This window comes from Anser brachyrhynchus (assembly GCF_964034855.1).
Source record: "Anser brachyrhynchus genome assembly, chromosome: 16".
NCBI classification, from domain to species: domain Eukaryota; kingdom Metazoa; phylum Chordata; class Aves; order Anseriformes; family Anatidae; genus Anser; species Anser brachyrhynchus.
The window spans coordinates 15,884,001-15,907,299 of NC_137734.1; the positions used below are offsets into that span (position 1 = coordinate 15,884,001).

The following is a 23,299-nucleotide window of genomic DNA, read 5'->3' on the forward strand; positions in this document are numbered from 1 at the left end:
TGCTCCCACACCCATGCTGAGTGGCAGCAGGGGCCTCCAGCCTTTCCTCATCCCAGGCACCACCAGCAGCGTGGCTCTAACAACCCCAGTGAGCTCAGCAGCGTTTCACCCAGCCCAGGCTGGTGGGAGCAGTACATGCTCCAGCCTGTCCCCATGTCCGCGCACCGAACAGGAAAACGATGGGAACAGAATGGCACGGCAGAGAGGCCAGAGCATCCTTATTCCCCCTGGATGTCAACCTTGGCCTTGTCCCTCCTTTAGGCTTTTGTATGCAGTGTTCTGGGCCTGACACACACAGGTCAACAGAGGTATCTAGAGCTAGCAAAGCACTGCTTATTAACTGCACTCATTAATGGCATTGAACCTTTGTGAGAAACCACTGACTGAGCCAACACTTAGTGTCAGATCCTGTTATCAGCTTATCCCAATGTAAAAATCGGCATGTTGATGGAGAGCAACAAGAATGTGAACCGAAACAAGTGGATTGCTTTCGAGACCATAATAGTTACATTTGACATCTGTTTTTTTTTTATTTTTATTTTGTTCTTTTTAAATATTTTATTTTATTTATTGTTTTTCTCATTCATCCTGTATTTTGTGTTCTGAGCTCCTCAGACACTGATGTAAAAGTTTCAGGACAAATTCTGCTTCAGAGTTGTTAGATGTCTGCAATAGTTGGGTTGAAATCAATGCAGATACCGTACACCCACATCTCCAGATATGGCCCTTTATTTCACAATGTCTATCTTACCTGTACAAAAGGAAGCATCAAGAACTTCGTGGTGCCACAAATTAATTTGATCAGATCTCCTCACAACAGGTTGACTCAAAGTAACAGAGACACTGGGCCAATTACCTGATGAAAGGTTTCAGTACTGAATACGTCTGTGCTACACTGACGCCATTTTAAACAGAGAAAATGGGAAATAATTCAAAATATCTTTATTTCTCTTAGCCATTACTTAGGGGACTAAGACCCATCTTCCAGTTATTTTAAATTTTCTCTTTTTTGCAACATAGGCCATGATCCAACAGAGCACTTAAGAACATGCTTTATTTTAAGATTCCAATTAATTGCTCTGAAATTGTACCTTGGGGCTTTTAAGTGCCCTTTTGAGTCAAGACCAGAGTCTTTATCTTACAAATGTATACAGTTTCCAGCATCAAAAGTGAATTAGGGAAAAGAATTGAATGAATAAATAGGAATGTTATCTTTCAAAGCATTCTGTAATATTTCATGCAAAGTACTGTAGCAGCAGTTACCTGACTATTTATTTTGCAGTGGTGCCCAGTAAACCTCCATGTCTGAGGGACACATCACTGCTGTCCTCTACCAGAAAGTCCCAAATTTCCACCAGTATGATTCAACACACAAAAATGCATCCTCCCCTTCCTGTTAAACCCGAGGAGGTCTGCTGCATGACATGTAATGTTTTGTGAATGCTCCAACTTTGTGCAGTGATGAGTTCTAGCGCCTGTGACAGAAAAATAAACAGATTCGAGGTCCTCCTCCTGAGGAAAGCCTGTTCTTGCCATACGGGCGGTTTGGTGACACAGTGTACAACTTCCCACAGATAACACCGTAATTGCCCTGTCTCTTGTCTGAGGCCACTAACGCTAAGTAACAGAAAATACTGTAGATGTTCCCATCTGCTAAGTAGCTGCCTCAGGGGTGGCTGCATGTCAGAGGAGCATAAAAACTTCTCTCTCCCTCCTCAGCACAATGTGCAAGAATTAGCGTAAGATGCTTTGAGATGCTCAGCTGGTTGGTGTCAGGAACGATTAGTCCAATTATCTATGGTAGCTTCCTGACCACCTCAAAGCAACCCACACAAGCCCTGTGCTAAATGGCAGCTTGTGTGAGGGAGGTGCATTACAAACAAGTTGGGGTCTGAGAGGCTCCCTCAGAAAGACGGTTGGGCTAACGTGCGTCAAATGACAGACCAAGGCAACAACAAACAGACATACATGTATAATAAGTACAATGGCCATAGACATGTTTGCACCATGAAGGAAATCATCACAATTTAGACTTCAGAAAACGATCAAATTCCAGATTTTTTTAGTGCCAGGTGGCTCTATCTAACTTTCTCGTAAAAACAAACAAACAATAAAATAAAATAAAATAAAATAAAATAAAATAAAATAAAATAAAATAAAATAAAATAAAATAAAATAAAATAATGGGAGGAAATGTACAAACATAGATTGAATGAAACGGTGCAGTGAACAGATGTGGTGCTTTTTTCATTTTTTTAAGTCAAGAAATGCAGAAGTATTCTTATATTCTGTATTTCATGCTGTGTACAGAAAAATATCTCAGTAGTTTTTGCTTTGTATTGTACCTTTTCTGTCATTCTCTTCAGCTTTTCTAACAGCCACCTGAGCTGAACTACAGGCCTGAATTTAGCAAGCAGAAAATCCCAAGCTTCTCTGTAGGGATTATACAACTCAGGCTTTCAAAGCAGACTGAGATAAGGCAGTGTAAGGAAAGCCTTGAATCCACCTAATCTGTTTCCATGTGGTTTTCAGTCCGTGGTCTGTGAATTTTTATAAGTATGTGTAGTATTTCAAAGATATCTCCAGAAAGTATCTAAGCAAAGTAAGCCCATTACCACTAAGCATAAATTCACTACGGAGGAGGCTGGACTAATGTAAGAAAACTACTGGGGGGTCCACAAGTCGTAAAAAGTTGAAAACCATTGCTCCGTTTACAAAACGTGTGGTGGGGCAGCTGTTCTGGGAACAAAAGCAGTGAATTGCTGGTCTACGCCAATAAAGAGGCAGACTGGTTCAAAACTGGTCTTCCAGTGAGTATGCACAGCTACTTGATTCAAAATATTTACTCAAAAAATTCAAGGTATGCAGTGATGTAAGAAAAGGAACTAACATAGGAGGCTGCATGCTAGTAAAAATCAGCTGGCCCATACAGAACATTAAAGGACTCCCTGATATTCCAGATACAGGCACCTACAAACACTACATTAGGCTGCATTAATTATTGACTTACACAACAGGCAAAGAATGAACTTGGGAAAGAAACGGAGATGAAGTTTACAGTATTATCAGCAGCTGTTTTTTCCTGTCATTGTTTTCTTTGCTAATGTTCCTGCTCATTAAAATTAAGATGTTGGTTAGAATCGGGCTTCTGAAAAGACTGAAATTAATGATAAGATGCTGCCAAAAGAAAAGTGTCCTCCCTTCATTCCTATAACAACGACCGGACTGCTTACATTTCAAATATTTTTTTAAAGAAAGAAAAAAACAGAGAGATGTATGTTGGCACCACTAATCCCCCCTGTGTCATCCTGGGTAGGGAATGCAGAAAGTTTACTCAGCAGTGTAGATATATGTGTGTGTATGCAGTGGTGTCACTCTGGAGAGAAGGAGGCAGCCATTTCAGAACATGCACATCACTTGGGTTGATCTCTCTAAAGCCTTGTTCAGTGAGTATGTTGTTTGGGAGGTGCTATAATATTGTGGCTCCGGCAGCATCCACGCTCCTGGGATCCTTCAGGCCAATGATGAAACTGTTGGTTCTCCTGGCCCCATGAACTAGGGAGATCACCTTGACTTTATCCACTTCATGGCCCCTGGCTACAAGACATTCAATATCTTCTTCAGGAAATTCACCTGTAGGGATTTTAAAAGAGGGGTTTGTAAGTGAAACCACCATTGCCTTTGATACAAAGCTCTGTCTACAAAACAGCCTGTGGTGCTTTCAGGTGTCCCAGACAGTGTGAGCTGAGTGGCCGAGGAGGACCAGCATTCACCGCCCTGAGCATGCTCTCAGCACCAAAGGCTGCTCAGAGTTTGGACAGTGTTCTGCGCAGGGGAGGAAATGAGAAGATCCTGAAGATCAGTCAAACACATGGAAGACCCTCTTCGTTGAAAAAGGGGAAAAATACGTTGTTGGCACAGAGTGCTCAGGGAAGTTGTGGATGCCCCATCCCTGGAGGTGTTCAAGACTAGGTTGGACAAGGCACTGAGCAACCTGATCTAGAGGGAGATGTCCGTGCCCATGGCAGGGGAGTTGGAACTGGATGGTCTTTTAGGTCCCTTCCAACCCAAACCGTTCTATGATTCTATGATCCTAATTATTATGTATACAGAACTAAGGGCAGTCCCTGCTCTGAAGAGCTCAATTTAAAATAATATTAATGGCATTAATCAAAGTAAGATACAAAGCAACTCAAAACAAATCACAGTAAACCAAGTTGCCAAATGACCAACTTTGTAAATTAGAATGTGATAAGCTTTCCAACCTCCCCTTTATGTAATTCTTAATCTTCCAGCCTAACTTAGGCTGTTCGCTCTTCTGCTTTTATTTTGTTTAGTTGGTGTTTTGCAATTTTCATATGAATAGAAGTGCCTGAGGATACAAAACAGGGGATGCAGCTGGAGAAGTCCAACAGGCACACAAAAATCCCATACATATACCTTGTTGATTCCAAATGTCCAAACCTACAAATTAGGGCCTTTTGAAGTTTTGGATTTGTTTTAATTACTTTCTAGTTTTCAAGCCTGTGGGTCACACCTGACAGGCATTATTAGATTTTCCTCTGAAATGAGAAGGCCTAGAAAATTTGGCTATTTTGTGTGAAATAAGAACAAAAAATCATTTATGGCTCTCTGTGCTAAGATATGGGGCTTTATGAAAAACACCAAATAGACCAAGACTTGCAATAACAAGGACTAGAGCTGGCAGTACAGTCTCCAGCGTGTCAGCGTTGATGCTGGATTTCCAGTACTGTCAGCCTAAAAGCCTTGTTCTAAGCCTTGTCTTCTTCCCAGCTGCTGGAGTTAGAGAGACAGACTGGAAAGTGACAGAAAAGCATTTATGGCAGTGGTAATAAAGTGTGTGAAGATCTGCTAGCTTTCATAACCTGTCTGGGTGAAGATGTGGTTACAATCATGCTTATCTGGATATATGCAGTGATGTAATATCAGATCACACAAAAGGTTTTCAAGAAAGGACAAGGCTGCTGCTCGGAGGTGGGTTGGGACAGAGGGAGGGTTGGTGAGAAGCATCCAAAAGAGTTGGAACAGGTGGTGTTGGAGGGGCCAGGGACTGTTCCCAAGACAACAGCATGGCTCAGCAAGGGCTCCAAATTTTGATGAAGCTAGGTTACTAATTTTGTCTGACCCCAAACCTGCTGCGCCCAACAGGGATCCTGCAACATGGGGAGCTGTGCACTGGGCTGTTGCACTTCCACAGCAGTGTGCTATGGAAATGGTGCTACTCTCCTGAACATGCCAGACCTCTAGACCGTACCACACCCAGCATTCATACTCACTGTCAACCTGCAAGGTGTTGGACTGAAGCTGTGGGTGAAGTCGACCAAGTGACAAACTTTCACTCAGATTCTTGTTAAGTGCTAAAACATTTACCAAAACCTGTGAGAGAATGAAAGATCCTCAATAGTAAAAAAGTAATGAGAGTAGGAGAAGTGAACTTCTTGAGCATCTCCCTAATAGGTGGCTCCAACATCTGCAGTTGCAGCAGTCAAAGAAGAATTTGAACTGCTTGCCAAACTGCATGAACTAATGCAGGTTTTCACACACACAAAGAGAACCTTGAAATGCAGCCCGTGTATCGTTGATAGAAAAATGGTACCTCTTCAGGATTGCATGGGCATTTTGTCACATAGTTACTGCTAAATTAGGAGAGTTATATGTCTGGAACTTGACAATCTCTAAAAATCTATTTGTTACAGCCAGAAGATCAGTATGTTACTTCTCCTAACAACACAATCGGAAACAATGTTTGGCTTTAATTTTGCCCTGAATTATGCTTTTCAAGAGGTAAGGAAAATGGGAGCCAACTTTCTTTTTAATAATCCAGTGCTGTTGCGCATACAGTCATGCTACTGGCAAGTACTTCACCCAATTACAAATAATAAATTACGAGGAGCTCCCCAAATTGTAGTGAGTGCTGAGCAGGGAGGAATTTAGTCTGGAGTGCACTAAAAAGAGCTTTTCATAGGGTAAAGAGCTACCAGAGCTACACAGACTAGGACATTAGGATGGAAAATGTGCACTGCAGGAGGAGACCCTCCTTTGGCGTTGAGCCCAGCAGCTGCTTGAGGGAGAGGCCACCCTGACACAGCACTGACCTGAACGATGCCGCTCAAGGCTTTGTCCCCGTTGTTAGCTCCCAGACACAGGTATGTCCCGCACATCCCCTCAGATGGTCTCACGATGGTGGGCAACAAGAAAGACAGGGGCCGTTTCCGAGGCTGAATGAGATTTTGCTGCAGATGAGGAAGACACACCAAAAAATTTCAGCAAGCAGACAAAGGCTTTGCTGGTGTTCAAGTTGTGCAAGTTAACTTCTTACTCTTTCTGTCTGAGCCAGCAAATACACCTCTCTAGTTTGATAAGGCTGCCATTGTCGCTACTATGACAATGCCCTCCGATGTTAACAGGATCCAGCCCATTTCTTGCCATGGCTCTCAAAGAAGTTTTACAGAGGACATACAGAGCCATTCACCCACTCCTAAAGTATCAACTCAGCAAAGTGGGACAGTTTTGCAATACACAGAAAGAAGAATCAACAAGGCAGCACTGAAAGATAACAGTACTGGTCTGTAATTTTTTGTTTCCAAGAACTGAAGATTTTTCTTCTTCTGTCTATTACTGTTAAACCTGAAGAGCAGGAGTTCATGAAAAGAATTCTTAATTCAAGTTCCCAAAGGACAGTTGCTCTAAAGTGCATTTGGGCTTCAGGAAAAATCACAGAATCACAGAATTTTAGGGGTTGGAAGGGACCTAGGGAGATCATCAACTCCAACCCCACCCTGCCAAAGCAGGTTCCCTAGAGCAGGCTGCCCAGGTAGGCATCCAGATGGGCCTTGAATATCCCCAGAGAAGGAGACTCCACAACCTCCCTGGGCAGCCTGTCCCAGTGCTCTGTCACCCTCACTGTGAAGAAGTTCTTTCGCATGTTGGTGCGGAACTTCCTGTGCTCTATCTTGTGGCCATTACCCCTTGTCCTGTCCTCACAGACCACTGAAAAGAGGTTGGCCAAATCCCTCTGTCTCCCACACCTCAGGTATTTATACACATCGATAAGATCCCCCCTCAGTCTTCTCTTCTCCAGCCTAAACAGACCCAGGTCTCTCAGCCTTTCCTCATAGGGAAGATGCTCCAGGCCCCGTATCATCTTTGTGGCCCTCCGCTGGACTCTTTCCAGGAGATCCCCGTCTTTTTTGTAGCGGGGAGCCCAGAACTGGACACAGCACTCCAGGTGAGGCCTGACCAGGGCAGAGTAGAGGGGGAGGATCACCTCCCTTGACCTGCTGGCCATGCTCCTTTTAATGCACGCCAGGATCCCATTAACCCTCTTGGCCACCAGGGCACACTGCTGGCTCACGGCCAACCTGTCGCCCACCAGGACCCCCAGGTCCTTCTCCGCAGAGCTCCTCTCCAGCAGGTCATCCCCCAGCCTGTACCGATACATGTGGTTGTTCCTTCCCAGGTGCAGGGCTCTACACTTGCTCTTGTTAAACCTCATTTGGTTTCTTCCTGCCCAGCTCTCCAGCCTGTCCAGGTCTCGCTGAACGGCAGCACAGCCTTCTGGAGTATCGGCCACTCCTCCCAGCTTTGTGTCATCGGCGTACTTGCTGAGGGCAGACGCTATTCCCTCATCAAGGTTGTCGATGAAGATGTTGAACAAGTCTGGACTCAGCACCGACCCCTGGGGAACACCACTAGTCACAGGTCTCCAGCCGGACTCTGCGCCACCGATCACCACCCTCTGAGCTCGGCCAGTCAGCCGGTTCTCAACCCACTCCTTACTGTCCACTCCTCTATCCCACACTTTCTCAGCTTTGCTAGCAGGATATCGTGGGAGACAGTATCAAAAGCCTTGATGAAGTCAAGGTAGATGACATTCACTGCTCTCCCCCCATCTACCCAGCTGGTGATGCCGTCATAGAAGGCAATGAGGTTGGTCGAGCAGGATTTCCCCTTGGTGAATCCATGCTGACTACTCCTCATAACCTTCTTCTCCTCCAATTGCTTGAAGATGGCCTCCAGAACAAGCTGTTCCCTTTCCAGGGACAGAGGTGAGACTGACTGGCCTGTAGTTTCCCAGATCCTCCTTCTTGCCCTTTTTGGAGACCAGAGCGACATTGGCTATCCTCCAGTCTTCAGGCACAAAAATAGGTGTCTGAGACATGCAGCTGCACTATGCTGTTTGATAACATTGCATTATAGTGATAACTGATACACACAAAGCCTTCTGCTTACTCTGTTTCAGCGGCTTGTATAATAAAAAGATAGAGAGAACTGTCTATAGAAAGCTCCTAAGTTATTAATAAGGCACCAAATAGCCTCACCATTGTGGAGATGAGAAAAAAAAATAATAAAAATTGTGCAGACAACTCAAAAAAAATTGTCATGTTGTTCATTACCAGCCTGGGAATGGAGTGGTTCATTGTTTTGTTTTGCCAGGAGAAGTCCAACATCTGGCTGTTCAGGAGGATTCCAGAAGGTGTTATTATTCCACTACCAAAGGGACGATTCAAAGAACTGAAAAGAAACAAGAAGAAATCTCATAATATTCCTCTCAGTGATTCATTGTACACCTTGAGGCTTTCAGTCCTCCATTTTTTTCTACCATCTTGGCTTGACAGAGAATGTTCTACGTTTTTTTTACAGCCGGTAAGATGTGCACAGCAGGAGTCTCCACGTATTTAGGAGCAGGCACAGTGACCACATGGGTGATGGTGGGCCAGACCCTCCTTGTACTGAAGGATTCTCCTCTAGATGATGAGTCTGTCTCCATGCTGCTGAATTCATCACCTCTCTAGGGAGCAGACTCAGGCCAAACCAGGAACACAAGGGCTATGGGCAGAGTTAGTAGGGTTGCACAGGGCAGAGCAGTACCTCAAAGCCTTCACAGCCCACATATCTCCATCCCATCTTCCCCATTCTTCTTGTTGCAGGACTAACTGGGACAGAGCAGCCCCATGAGGGCTGGGGGGCTTGGGAATGCTGTTTTTACTTTAAGGATCAATTCAAAATTTCTTTTGTGACCACAAATCTTGTCTAGAAAAGCACAATCTCTCTCACTACCTTTTGAGGCTCTCTGATGGGCAGACCATGGGCTGACCCAACAGGCTGGAAGCTGCAGCTCTAGGCTAGGTTTGTTTTGGGGGGGAAGCCTCCCACCCCCTGTGAAAGAGCTTCAGGTATGGCTCCATCCTGTCCTGCTGAACCTGCTTTATTCTCGCCACTCCCACCCTCTGAGCATATTGCGGAGAGAAGCAACTCCTTTACCTTACAGCCACAACAATGAAGTCATCAGGCCCCATGACAAGAACCTGGCTGGCAGCAGGTCCGCTCTCCACAGAGAAGTGCGGCAGGCGGAAATCAGACGAGAAGGACTGGGAGTCGTTAATCAGCTGGCGCAAGGAGTTAGCTTCTGATTTACTTCAGCAATGAGGGAGTGAAAGGGATAAGAAGGCAATGAGCTTAGAATGTTTAACATCTCTTGGTGGGGGTATATCTACATAGCTAAGGGCTGTGCTTCTCTAAGGAGGCTGGTCCTAAGGACAGGGAGCTCCTCTGGTTCATCTGATGGAAGGAAATGAGATGGCTCAGCCCACAAAACGAGGGAACACCATGAACCTCCCAGGCTCTATCTGTGGGCACGAACTCACCCACTGATAGTCATGAGGTGTCACCACTGGCAGAGTGCTGGTCCTCTGAGTGCAGAGGAGGGTGAGACAGATCCAGCACTGGCCACCAACCATGGCTAAACCTGGCTCTGAGGTAGGAGGCTGGGCTGAAGTCCTGAGGCTGGCCTCTCCTGCATCATTGGATGTGCTGCAGAGACAGTTTGTCTGACCTCCTGAGAAGGAATAGTTAGAGGGCTCAGAAAGTGGGAGGAACCCTCAAGATCAAACTGTCTCCAGGAAACCTCTGTGTGAGGACATTTGATGGTTCATCTCCAGAGACCTGTGGTACCAGCTGTGATCCTGGTGGGAAAGTGAGCCCTAGGCTGGACACACAAGGACTGACCTTTCCTCAGTAAAACAGAGGCAGAAAAACCTCAGGTCTCCCTGTGCATTGAAAAGAGCAAATCCCCGAATGATATCCAGATCAGACATCTTGCAACTATCAATGTGCCCATCAGCCTCCGACCTACCTCAGCATGCCTTCTGCAGCATGAGTGACAGACACATCATCAGATGGGTCTCCCAAGTTGCTAGCTTGACTCAGGGCTACTTTTAAGGTCTAAGTTGAACACACAAAGAAAGAAAGAAAGAAAGACATAGCATCATTTAGGTGGACCAGGAAATACCATCTTTGATACCCCAAAGAGGAGGTACCTGCTCTTCCAGCATGTTGGCTAAACCCTATGAACTCGAATGTCCACTTCAGTGAAAAGGGCTGCCACATGGGTATGGGGACCAAGGGGCATCAGATTTTCATGGCAAACTGTATGCTGAGGAAGCCGACTGTATCAGGCGGTGTTTGTATATGTTCCACCTCCCAGGTGAGGTTGTCCAGTTGGCTTAACCCAGCTCGGTGGTTCAGCTGTATTGCCAGCTGGCAGATGGGGTTACCAGGATGCCACTTTCTTTCTATTTCTATTCCTGAGTGGCCTCCACAACAGCAGAGATCACACTGAATCCCAGTGGGACAGTGGGTCCTGGGCTTGCCATTGCCTCTGGGATGGCACTAGACTTTCAGTTTTCAGGTCATGCCATTTTAATTAAAGTTTCGAGACAGTTCCTTTCCATTTTAATATGCACCATTCACAAACAGCCTTTCCTGAAATGCTGTAATTTATCTTCTGATGTACAGTTCAGAACATGATTAACTTCTGGGCAAGGTGGTGTTTCTATGAGCCTCCTGGCCACCACAGCATAGGGGGGGTGTACAAGCAGCTTGGTGGCCACGGAAGATCTCCCTTGAAACATCCAGAGCACATGTCCAACCCAAGGGCACAGGTTAAAGACATCTTGGTCATGGCTGTCCCAAGGCTGGACGATTTGGTGTTGATCTAGCACTGAATCGTAGCCATGTGATGAGCCTTGCAATCCTGAGTAATCAAGGTTACACATGTTCTGAAGTGACTGCCCTTTATCTGGACGTTGCTACTCCTCACCTGCAACATGATAACTAGTGGGTGAAACTCTTGGCCCAGTGCAAGTGCAGAACAAGCAGATTCATTTAAAGCTCCCTAAAGAGTGCTCAAAAGTAATTTTGCAGAGTCGACCTTCTCTGCCTCTTCACAGTTCTAGCTGCATGTAACACCTCCAGTTGCTGTATTTTTGCTAAGGCAAAACTTCCCTGCACCCACTGTCCTGTCTCCTACAAAAGCCTCTGTAGCATAATATGTGGAAGAAATTGGTGGGATGCCCTCAGTTGCTCTGGGGTCATTCTGCAGAGACAATCACATATAAGAAGTGGGCAAAAGCCATAGTCTGGTCTTCTGTAAAAGGTCTGCTTTAGGTAGAAAGAGCTCAACTGAGCAGGAGGTTCCAGGATCTGCAACTACCTGAGGCAGCAGCACAGCTCAGATTTACACTTTAGCAGTCTATTTGCTCATTCTCCTCTGGGAATTACCTACAAACATTTTTGTACAACCAAGGAATAAATGAATTATTCTCCAGCAGCCTAACAAATTCAGACAGATGTTGAACCTCCTCTTACCTCTGCCATCCAGTGCAAGATATTCCCCCTGGATGCTCGACTTGAGACGTTAAAGCCCTCAAGGATGTTCAGTGCTGTGATCAGTGCAGGACCTGCATGTGGAGGTGGAGGAGTCAAAACAAGATGACCTGTGAAGGGAAGAAGAGAGAAATGAAGTTCCATTTTTAGACACTGTTCAGTGATAATTCTTTCCCATAAGGTAGTGTTCTTGGGGACGGCGAAGCCTTTTCAGATTTGGGGAGATAATTAAAAAGTGTTTCCTAAAATATTCCTGTTGTGTCTTTCTGTTTCTTTAAGATGCATAAAGGAAGTCCAGAGAGGGATGTTTCTTTACATCTGAAATTCAATTCTTGTTGGTTGGCTGAGTGGTTTCTGGACTTCAGGATGGCTGAGTGGAGATGAAATGGGTTTGCAATGTTACAGCTGTAAGGAGAGTGAATACAGGGATTTCTATAAGAGTATGACATTTTAAAAACTTTTTGCATAAAACAAGCTTTTCTCCTTTGTAGATCAACTTTGGGAGTCATCTTCAGATGTAGACAGTAGTGTGTGGTCCAGCTACATCTAGATATTGTATCAATGTGTGACCATGTTGCATCTTTACATAGTAAAACTCTATCAAAACACAATGGGTCACTACCAAGGAAAAAAACAGGCCCATTTGAAAGTGCTAGAAACCTCCTGAACCTCCTCAGATGCATCAGGCTCAGTAGGCAACAGAAGGAATCTCCCAGGTGGGCTTTTCTGCAGATGCTGTTACAGACACTGTCACCTCCTGCCAGATGAAGCAAACTTTTAACTGCAGTGGGTCAGGCAGCAGCGTTTACCTCGATATACCGTGTGGACAGGATTCTCCACTATAACGCTGTAATTGCTGAAGTCTTCCTCCACCAAGACTCCGCCGTAGTTGTGCACCTGAGTGGGAGAACAAGGCAGCGCGTGCTGAGAAAGCTGGGGCAAGGCTTTCTGCATTCCTCATGCTGGCCTGTGTGAGCAATCACCATGTTGTTAAATACCAGTGAGATTCCTGAGCACTTCCAGTGCAATCCAGGTGCTAGTTTTTTCAGGATCCCTTGAAAAATCTGTGTTTTCATGGCCTTGGTGGCTTGGCTCACCATTCACTACCTCTGGAAGCTCTGCAGCTCACCTCCAAAAGCTCACCCGCTGAGCTCACTCTACCTGTGCTGAAGAAGTTCTGCCTACCCATGAGGATGGGGACTTGCACTGCTTTGCAGCCTTCTCCTGCCCACCCCCCCCCCCCGCCCCAGGTGGCAAGGATGTGTATGTTAAAGGTTATGAAGCATTTGACTACTTCCAGGAAGGACCCTGGGTGCAGCAGATGCCTATCACAAGAAACCTTTAGCCCTCAATTCCCACCCTATTTTTAATTATTTCAGGTGATAGAAATGTTGATGTACCCTTGGTCTTTCTGTAATACTTTCCCAGAGATAGAACATAACTGGTTTTGGTCATTCTCATGTATGCAGTAAAGGTGGGTAATTCCCTCCACTGCAGGTCCTCTATGGTTGAATCGTGATGGAAATGGACCATCACTCTGTTGGCCTTAAAATCCCCTGACACAAGTAACACAGTCACTATACAGGTGGTACTGTGCTCATGGGCCACCTCTTGTCTTTCTCCCAAGAGAAGCCATGCAGGCTGTTAAGAGGTTCTGCTAGGGTGAGTCCTCTGGATTTCCACCCAGAAACACCTAACTTGGCAGGAAAACTTCTCCAGCAGAAGTGGTGGAATCACTGAAGCAGGAAAGCTAAAGTAGTGCGTATCTAGAGGGGTCAGCATGTCAAACCACCCCAAAACTGCAAAAGAAATTGTAGCTCCTCTGTGGAGTGCCTGTTCCCTTCCTAAGGCGATCCTAGAGAGCCAGCCATGTTGCTCTCAGCGGCTGAGATCAGCAGGCAGCTGCCTGTGCCAGGAGCTCCTGGAGCTCGGCCAAAGGAGAGCTGGGGCGAAGCAGCAGGGCATGGGGCAGGTGGAGTCAGAGGGCGCAGAAAGGACAGAAAACCCATTCAGCCACACACTGCAGACACCATCTCAAATTCCCTGGATAGCACTTTTCTGCACCAGTGCCTTCCCAGCTCATGACAGAAACAAAGGGCAGGGTGTTTCGGAGTTTTACCACCCCTTCCTTTGCTGAAACAATAAACATTGTGAAGCTGATGTGGGAAGCCAGCACTTCGCTCTGCAACTGAAGCTGGACTAGCACACTTGATCCAGAGCCTGCTAAGGTCCTTTGTGTTGCAACCCTGGGCCTTGCTCCTCCATGGAGAGCTTGCGTTTCCCTGCAGCAGCCCTCAGATCAGGGGAGCGGAGTGATAAAGCAGGGTCAGGCTATGGAGATGCACCACAAGCTTGGGACTTCTGTTCATTGTTCTCCACCTCTGCTATGGTCCATGTGAACCATAGGAAAAGGCTTCCTAACACAGAGCTCACATGTCTAAGGCTTGAGCTGAATAAGCCCAGCCCAGATTACTGACAACGTGTTGAAGGAGCATCACCCGAACCATGATGGCAGGGGAAAATGGTCCCACTAACCACTCTGACTGCAGCTACACAGGTATAAAGTAGATTTCCAGTATAACTTACATAAAAATTGTTTTAGTATGCTCATAAATATTCATCACCACTCCCCCTCTGGCCACAGTAGTTTTTTTGTTTGTTTGTTTGTTTTACTGGAATAATTCCTTGTTGTTGCCTTCTTTTCTAGAGCACCTCCAGCAACAGGAGTTAAACTTGGGCAAACCTAAGTGGAACCAAGACTGTCTGATCCTCCACCCACAAAGCTCACAGTTTTGTTTTCAAATCATCCTCCCAGAGCCTGTAACTCACACAGTCCCATTAACGACAACAATTTTCTTCTCACCAGTGGTGCACCTCTCCAATAAGGAGTGAGGAGCTGTCACGAACACTGCCTTAACACAGCTGGGGTGGGGAGAGGTTTTTTTTTGCCTTCAAAAAAAACAGTCTGCCCTGGTTATAGAGGAAGGCACGGGTTTCTTTTCTGTAGACTGTAGAAACGATCTGTGTGTCACTTACACCGCTGCAGGGACAAGGACAGGAGAGTAAAAGGAAGCTGCGTGCATTTGTCCCCACTGCTGTGCTGACAGCTGGCTACAGCTTATCTCCAGGTGTTGTCCCAGCTTAAAGAGGTGATGCAGCAGGTGGCATTCCCATCCCAGGCTGTACTGTGCCGTGGCCTTCAGCAGAGACAAGGACAGATGTGTCTCACCTCAGAGATGATCTCCTGGGTCAAGTTGCCGCTGTAGAAGGCTGATGCCCCTTCTGTTCCCACCAGCTCCAAGATGGCTGCAAGGTCCAGGCGCCTCACAAACATGCCAGGCAGCAAAGGCTGGCCGTCTGGCAGGAAGATCTCCCGGAATTTGTCAGAGTAGTTCAGGTCCTTCAGTTCAGTCAGAGCTTTGGCTGTGGGTGAGAAGGGGAGGGGCAGGGAAAGGACATCCAGAAACCCCAGGATGCATGGACATGCAGGGGACCTGGGGACTTGCTGCTGCCTCTTGCCATTTCCAAACCAGCGAGCCAGACCGCAGGGGGGTGGATTGTATCCCCACTGCAGCTAGGAAGGAAACCCAAAGAAACCCCACCACCTCCCCACCAACCCTGGGGAAGGGCTCCAGGTTAGCTGTCACCACACTCCCCTCTTGTAGACCCCTGCTTTGACTTGCTCACCTCCCACCACCCATTTCCAGTTCCAAAGAGCTCTGATTCCCCATGCACACCACCTACTCCCTCTCAAGCCCTGCCAACAGCCTGGCAACCTTGTGGTGGCTTCCTCTGCGCTGAGCAGCCACCTTGACTCCCCAGCATGTGCTCACCCAAGTCATGTGTGACATTAAACCCGTCCTGGGCGACAGCAGCCACGAGGCCCAGCAGCTTTGACCAGGGGAGCCTGCCAAAGGAGAGCAGAGGAGGAGCCGCGTGCCTTGGAGTTGCGTGGCACAGCCGGGGGAGCAGGCAGAGGCTGGCCTCTGCATATGGGGGCTCTCAGCACACCGGGCTGCAGGGCCAGTTGTGGCCAAAATGAGCACTGAGCTTTGTTGTTTCTTTTCAGCAGGATCATCACAGTGATCCATGTTGTGCCCCAGAGGAAATGACAATGCAAGGATGGGGAAATGGGCATCTCTGGAGCAAAAGCTCACATTCCTGAGCAGTTATTCAGACTCTCCCTTTTTCTGTCCCAGTAGGGCAACAAGGACAACCACATTTCTCAGTGTCTAGCTAAAGAGAGAGCTGAAAAATGTATGAAAATGCATGAAAATATTCTGCACATATTTCTAAGATAACATTAACTGTCTTTTTAGAAAACATTTGCCAGAATTTCACTTTGCAGAAAATCTGACCAAGCTGATTTATTTCTTTTGTTAAATAAAGCACCAAAACATGAAGGTACTTTTCAACACAAGCCTACAACTACCCGCTTACTAATGTTTTTGACTGGTGGCTGAGGGCACAGTCTGATGGTGAGGGGCTGCATACTCCCAGCTCCCCGGGGACCATGGGGCACAGCCTGTGCAGGGCAGAGGGCTTACCTCCCATGCAACTGGTGAGCCTGGTGCATGCCTTGTATCATGCCTGGCACCCCCACCAGCAGACCCGGCTGTAGAAAAGGAAGGACGAAAAAGAAGAGTAGAGTCTCCTTCCTGTGAGGACATGGTCCCCAGCTGCAAGTCAAGGAGCTGCAATTCATGCTCACATGGAAGGTGTTTGCATGGTCTTTAGGAGAGGGGAAGGGGTCTGTAGCAAGACACTAAATTAGGGAATAAGTCCTTGGAAGGAAAGAGGAAACTTCAATCCCAGTGTCAGCCCAACTTGGTCAGGAGAAATAACCCAGCAGAATGACACAGGACCTTGCTCCCTCCTGGAACTTCTGTTCTCCCAGCTCCCCCCTGCTGGAGGGAGATGCCTTATTCCCCGCCCTCACCCCAACGGACCTCCTTGCTCCTCAAGCCCTACACACTCCAGGCATTCCAGGGATGATGAAGGAGTGTTTCCCCAGGCTCCCCATGGCTGCAGGGCATGGACGTCTCATGGTGGAAGAGGTCTCCAGCCACTTCCCTGGGCATCTCCCACTGGGCCCAGGAGCTGTTGGGAGAGCACAGCTGGGAACAGCAGCCAGCTCTGGCCCTGAGGGAGGGCTCCTCACCTTGGTGTCCTTCTGCAGGTCCCCTTCCAGCGGGATGCCCAGGGGAGCCACCTCACGGAAGTCGATCACCTGGCTCCGGTTCTTCCGGATGTCGTGGACCAGCATCACCCCACCCCTGTGGCAAAAGCGGGGTCATGGCACGGCACCGTCTGTCCCGGCTGCAGCCGCTGCCATAAAGCCAGCACAAAGCGTGGGTTTGAGCTGACTGAGCCTGCAGCAAGGCTGGGTCAGTCCCTGACAGCCTGGCCAGAGAGCCACTGGCTCTGTTCCACTGCTGGGCTGGGACTGTGTGGGATTTTCTTTCTAATACTAGCTGTTTTGCAACAAAGCAGGTGCTTTGCTTACAACGAAGCAACCTCCTGCCCAGCTTGGAGGAGCTATCGGGTGGTTTTATGCAATGTTCCCGGGACCTCCCGTGAAGCCAAGTGCACTGGGCCCATGGGGTTACCAGCCCAGGGATGTACCAGGAGCAGGAGGGGAGTCGGGGCCGGCTGGAATCAGGCCTTGGGCTCCTGCTAAAAGCAGAGTTTACAGAGGGAAGTGCTCGATCTCTGCAGGTGCTGGGACTGACCCTGGGTGCTGTGAGCTGCTGGCATCCCGCACAGGGGCTCAGTCACCCACTGTCACTTTTCAACTCTCTCAAGCCTGCGGCTGGGACTGTCCTGGCAGCTGCTACCGTAGGCACAGAATTTCCCTCACAGGGTGCTCTGTCCCTTGCTGCCACGTTGGGCCCTTTCAGTGGCTGCAGCCTGGGGGAAGGTCAATGTCCCTGTGCAGACGTGGACACGTCCACTGCCTGATGCCAGAGTCCCAGTCCTGCAGGCTGTAGCTTGGCAGGACAGGAGCACACATGGGGAACCAACATGCTTGAGCCCACCCGCAGATGGCAGTGGTCACCACCTACCCGCCGATGCCCGACGTGTGGGGGTTCACTATTCCCGCGCAGAGGGCTGAGGCGATGGCTGCATCCACCGAGGAGCCCTGCTTGTTGAGCACCTTGATGCCCAGGGCTGTGCAGTGGGCAGCGTCCGTCACCACGGCACCATGCTGGAAGATCTGCCAGAGAGGAGACGGTTGTACCAGGCTCTCAACCCGCTTCGGCCAGGTAGCCACAGGGCCAAGCTGCTCCACTCCCAAAAGCCGCATTTTGAATTCCGGTAAGAAAGCAAATAATCAAAAAAATGCAAAGCTCCCATTCTGGATTTGCAGCCAGGTCTGCCCTGCTGGGCACGAGGTGGAGAAGATGACCATGATGATTGGATGCCCCTGAGGCTACGGTTGAAAAAGTTCTGCAGTGTATTTTTCCTGAGGATGGCATGACCCCACGACCACGCTGCCTTTGCTCTGCAGAGGAGCACTGCTCCATGGGAGGGTTTTGCAGAGGGGTCAGCTGTGATTTCAGCAATTCCCCTGCACAGATCCTTCCAGAGATGGGCCCTGACATATGGATCCCTAAAACTCTGCAAGTGGAGATGCACAGACATTACGTCCTGCTGTTCTAAGAGCAGCTCTTGAAAAGCATTGACATCTGGCTCTGACTATGGCTGGAGACACACCAGTGGGGCTGCCTGCTGCCCCCACATCACCCCCAGACCTGCCGGGCACAGCTGCCCCAGCACGGTGCAGGAGCTCAGACCTCAGTCTGACACCACCAATCGCCCCCAGCTCCTAAAAAAAGCAACACGAAAAAGCTTTCAGACAACTCGGGGTATTCTAGGATTCTATTAATTTAGGAAAGAATTGCTGAGAGAGGGACTCAGCACCTAGGGTCTCACTGACACCTACCAGGGCTAAACCACTGGCAAGGAGGGAGATGAGGGAACCTCTCCTGTTTTCAGAGCCAAAGCCCACAGCATGCTGCAAAGCCAGTTTCATCTTACCTGAGGGTCCCCAAAATAGATCTGCATGATCAAGGCCACTGTGACCCCTGTGGCGAAGGTGAGGCAGGCAGTGATGATGACGGTCAGCCCGTCCTGCCGGCAGCTGCAGTCTCCGGAGAACGGGTCCTTGCTGGTCTCCCGCAGAGGGGACACGTCCTGGCTGCCCATCTCCGAGGAGGACGAGGGCAGGCGCTGGAGACGCGCAGACTTCAGGAAGGAGTCTGGGTCTTTGTGAGCAGCAGGGAGAAAACAAGGGTTAGGTATTGAGCAACACAGGGCTCCTGTTGCAGTGTTTACCCAGCACTAACATTACATGGAGCTGCGTCCAGCAAGGCTATTACCTTCCCTATTGATACTAGCTCTCAATAGACTTTCTGGCTCAGATGCTGCTCTGGGCTGTTTTATTGTTTCCTTCCTTTAGCTCTACCTATTCCAAGATGACTTCCCTGGAGATTAAGAGAAAAAAAAAAAACAGAATTTTTCTCCATTTTAGTCTGTTCATCAGCTTCCAGGGATGGACCCATTTGGATGGCTGACTTGCAAACAGGTCTCAGAAATGCATCAGGACTGAAGAAGAGGAAATTCAGATTTGAAACAGCAGCAGCCTTATTTGGAGCTATGCTTGAGCATCTGAGCAAAACAGAGGCCCAGGCACAGGAAACATCCACTGAAGCATGACGAAGTGGGGGCAGAGAAGAGCAAACCTGCAAATTGGACCTCAGCGGGTCCTCCAGGCCTGGCTGCTGGACATGCTCTGCTTGAATTCCTTCCTCTGGCTGACGAGGTCCCCTGTGAGATCCACCTGTGTGCTGAATGCCCAGCCCCGAGGTGGTGAATGCAATGGGAAAGAGATTTAGCCAGGCAGCAAGCAAGTCTCAGGGTGACCAAAAGGTCCAAAACATGCCCTGACTCTCTGCCCAGATCAGCTACTGCCTTTGAGGTGGGGAGGAGGCCTGTTGAGCACACCCAGACAGCACGGATGGGCCCATCCCTGATGGGCACCACACAGCCCCGATCGGCTAAGGGCAGCCAGGAGGTCCTGGGGCTCCCCAAAGACAAGCAGGGCAGGAAGAGGAGCACCCAGCAGCAAGGGCAAGGTGCTCAGGACTGCTCCCCACCAGTCCGCAGTGGGGCTGGCCTGGCCTGGGGGACCATGAGCTGCTGGGGCCTGGCAGGAGTTTGGGGCACAAACCTGGAACTTTGGCTGGGGAGGTGAAGGCTGAGGGGTCCCTACAGGCCAGCTCATCGCTCGCTCAGCAGACATCCGAGGGGCGGCGGTGGTGGTGGCAGGGTCGTGTGCCCGTCCTGGGGCTGTTCTATTCTGGAGACATTTCTGGATTTGGTGACAAGCAAGCAAAAAACCCCACAGCCCTGCTGCACCTCTGCCTCCTCTGTCAGCAGCACCTCCCTGGGGGCTGCCACCCTGTCCTTCTGTGACAGTGCCCCAGGGCCATGCTCAGCCCCAGGCAGGTCCCTGGGATCACGCAGCGGGGTGGCAGCTCTAACTTCAGTAGCGCTGTGACCAGGAGTAAGTCCCCACAGCCAGGGAATCCCCTTGGAGTGAGATGAATCCCCTTCACACCGCAGGGACCCAGGAGCAGGGCTGGGAAGGCCACAGAACTGGCACGTCTGGTCTGAGCATGTGGAGCTGCAGCGTGTGGGCAGGGGGACCCAGCTGAGGGCAAAGGGCTGGGGCGTCCCTGGTGGGGGTGGCAGAGATGCCCTGGCAAGGAGTGTCATGCACAGCCACAGGCATCCCACAGGGCCTTGGGCAGCTCACTCTGTGTGGCCACGGGTGCTGCGTGGTGTACTGGGTCTGGCTGGGACGGAGCTAACTTCCCCTGCAGCAGCCCACACAGCGCTGTGCTCTGCACTTGTAGCTGGAACAGCCCTGGTATCACCCCAGCGTTGTGTCTGCTGCTGAGCAGTGCTGGCACCGCATCAGGACTCCCGCTAACCCCCAGAGCCAGCGGGCTGGGGGTGGGCAAGGTGAGGAAGGAACGTCACCAGGGCAGCTGGCCTAAACCAACCAAAGGGATATTCCATGCCATATGGGGTCACACTCAGCGATAAAAGGTGGAAAAAGGAAGAAGAGGGGAGGGGTGGGCTCCTGTTGTGAAAACGTGTCCTCCCAAACAATGGCCCTGCTGCAAGGACGTGGTCAACCATTGCTCGTTTGTGGGAAGTAGAGAGGAATTTCTTTCCTCTGCACTTCCACATGGCCTTTTTTTTTTTTTCCCTTTTCCCCTTTCCCTTTTCCCTTTAGTTAAATTATTTAATTAATAATAATTTTCCCTTAATAATTATTTTTCCTTTAATTCAATTATCCTTATCTCAACCCATGAGTTGTTTCTTTCCTTTTCTTCTTCCCCTCCTCTTCTGAGGGGGTGAGAGAATGGTTGTGGTGGAGTTCAGCTGCCTACCAAGGTAAAACCACCATACATGTGGACAGCGTGGCCATGATTTGGAAGGAGGGGGCTGGTCTGGAGCACAGAGGGCAAGAAGCATCCTGCGCGGCCAACGTGCAGCTGCCTGTCCCAGCACCACTGTTCCCCCTTCTCCCTTGCAAGAGAAGCCATCAAACCCTACTTGGCTTCCAGTGGAGCTGTGGAGGAGGCCTGTTTTCTTGTGGGAACCGGCACTGTGGGGACACAGGACCACTTTGGCTCAGGACATGCTGCGGTGGGGACAGCAGAGGCCAGAGCTGTTTGCACGCCCCAGTGGGCACTGCAGCATGGCACTCTGCAGTCCTTTGGGGTGGTTCTCCCCATGACCAAGAGCACAACAGGGGACACCCCTGTTAGTGAGACCGTCTGTGTGGCAGAAACCAAAGGTCTGGATTACGTCCCCTATGGGTTTGGCAGATGATGTGGCATGAAGAAGCATGAATGGCTTTTGCAACACATACACGATGTCAGATGAGTGCAAGACTCCACATGGCAGCACAGGAAATGCAGTTCTTCCAAGGTGGCACCTGGGGACAGCAAATGCCCAGAGTGGAGACTCGCACCTGGCAGGACCCCTGCATAGCCCAAACCACAAAAACCTCTGCTCATGCCCCACATGCAAAACAAGAGATCTCGTGCTACTCCTGCCATACTGCCCACGGCAACTTCACCTTGCAGGGTCCAGTCACAGGGGAGTACTGGGAGGGATGGGATGAGAACAGACAATAAAAACGACTTGGTGGTCACAGTGAGATGAGGCCTAGGACACGGTGCAAGTGGCGCCGACATCCACCTGCAGGTTATCGAGCAGTCCAGGAGCTGCATGCACTTGGCTGCGGAGCAACTTGTGAGCAGTTGTCGCTCCTCAGACCCCAAATCCTGCTCCCTCAGCAAATGGGTCAGAGCAGGAGCAGGCCCTGGGACTAATGAAACCAGTGGCAGTGAACTGCAGCCAGTGGTGCTACACAGAGAAGAGCTTAGGGCTTGTGGTGGAGTATCGGGTAATCTTATGCAGCGAAGGTCTATGCTGCTTGTGGAAACATGACATAGAGAAGAAAAAATTACTCTGGACTATTTACAAGAAAGCAATAAAATAAAAACAGGCAAAAGGTTTTCTCAAGGATAAAAGGTACACCTGGCTTTATTAAAATCATGCATCTGGCAGGAAGGAGTGCTAGCTCTTTGCCAAAGTCCTTGTATCTGCTGCTAATACCAACTTCCAGGTCAGTTCCAGTGCCTGCTATTCTAGGCATGTCCCAGCAAGACAAATGAGGGGCTCTGCAAGGACTGGGAAAAATAAGGATGTGGGAGCCCAGCAAGCTCCTGCTTACTGTGTACAGCATCAAGGCCAAGAAGGTACTACTCAGCCCCCCTGGAGCACGTGGCCGAGGCAGACAGGATGACCAACATCAGATGTTTGCAGTGGGAAAGGCTGAAATGTGGAAGCGAACTGTAAAATGAATGACACAGAGCTGTGATTTGATGAGATCCCCCATGCCGATACGCTCTGCCCGGGCAGCGAGGTGACAACGTGCGGCAGCCCCCACGGCAGCGGGGTAGCCGTGGCTCGGCGCGGGCCGTGCTGCCCGGAGCTCGCTGCCACGGTTCCGCCGGCGAGGAACACGGGGAGCCGGCAGCAGCGTGGGGCCCCGTCCCCTCCCGGCAGCAACCCCGGGGAGGCCGCGAGGGACCGGGCGGGGGACGGGTTGACCTGGCGGCCCCGGCTCGCCCGCACGGCGCGGGGGGCGCCGGGGCCCGGGGAGGGGCAGGGAGCGCCGCGGGGCCGGGAGCATGCGGGGCCGGGCCGCCGCCCCTCACCCGTGTCCTGCTCGCCCAGGAACGCGTCCTCCTCCTTCCGGGCGCGGAGGCCGCCCTCGGCCGCGCCGCCCGCCTCCTCCTCGGGCAGGCGGGGGAAGCTGGTGATGCTCATGTAGTCCACGGGCGAGTAGGCGCCCAGGGCGCGCTGCCGGCCCCCCGCCGCCTCCGCCTCCGCCTCGGCCGCCGGCCCCGCCGCGCCCCCCGGCGCCGCCATCCCGCCCGGCTCCGCCGCCCGCGCCGCCGGAAGGGGCCGGGCCCCGCCAGGCTCCCCGCAGCGGCCGCTCGGCAGCGCCCCCCCCCCCCCC

General features: G+C 50.0%; 1 protein-coding gene across 2 annotated transcripts; it reads right to left on the reverse strand.

Moving 5' to 3' along the window:
• Positions 1-517: 517 nt before the first annotated feature.
• On the reverse strand, positions 518-23,230 carry GGT7 (gamma-glutamyltransferase 7). 2 transcript variants are annotated; one of them, XM_080558475.1, is made up of 16 exons: positions 22,995-23,124; positions 19,071-19,175; positions 18,730-18,956; positions 17,754-17,905; positions 16,850-16,964; positions 16,236-16,303; positions 15,522-15,595; positions 14,918-15,111; positions 12,498-12,585; positions 11,671-11,798; positions 10,157-10,245; positions 9,286-9,438; positions 8,418-8,535; positions 6,117-6,254; positions 5,298-5,397; positions 518-3,633 (listed from the first exon to the last, which is right to left on the reverse strand). In XM_080558475.1, exons 3-16 carry the CDS (start codon positions 18,895-18,897, stop codon positions 3,470-3,472), a joined length of 1,749 nt encoding a protein of 582 aa, XP_080414601.1. In that variant the 5' UTR covers positions 18,898-18,956; positions 19,071-19,175; positions 22,995-23,124; the 3' UTR covers positions 518-3,469. The 2 variants fall into 2 exon arrangements, with proteins under 2 accessions (XP_080414601.1, XP_080414600.1); XM_080558474.1 differs by lacking the exon at positions 19,071-19,175 and having other exon boundaries at positions 22,995-23,230.
• Between the last annotated feature and the right edge of the window lie 69 nt (positions 23,231-23,299).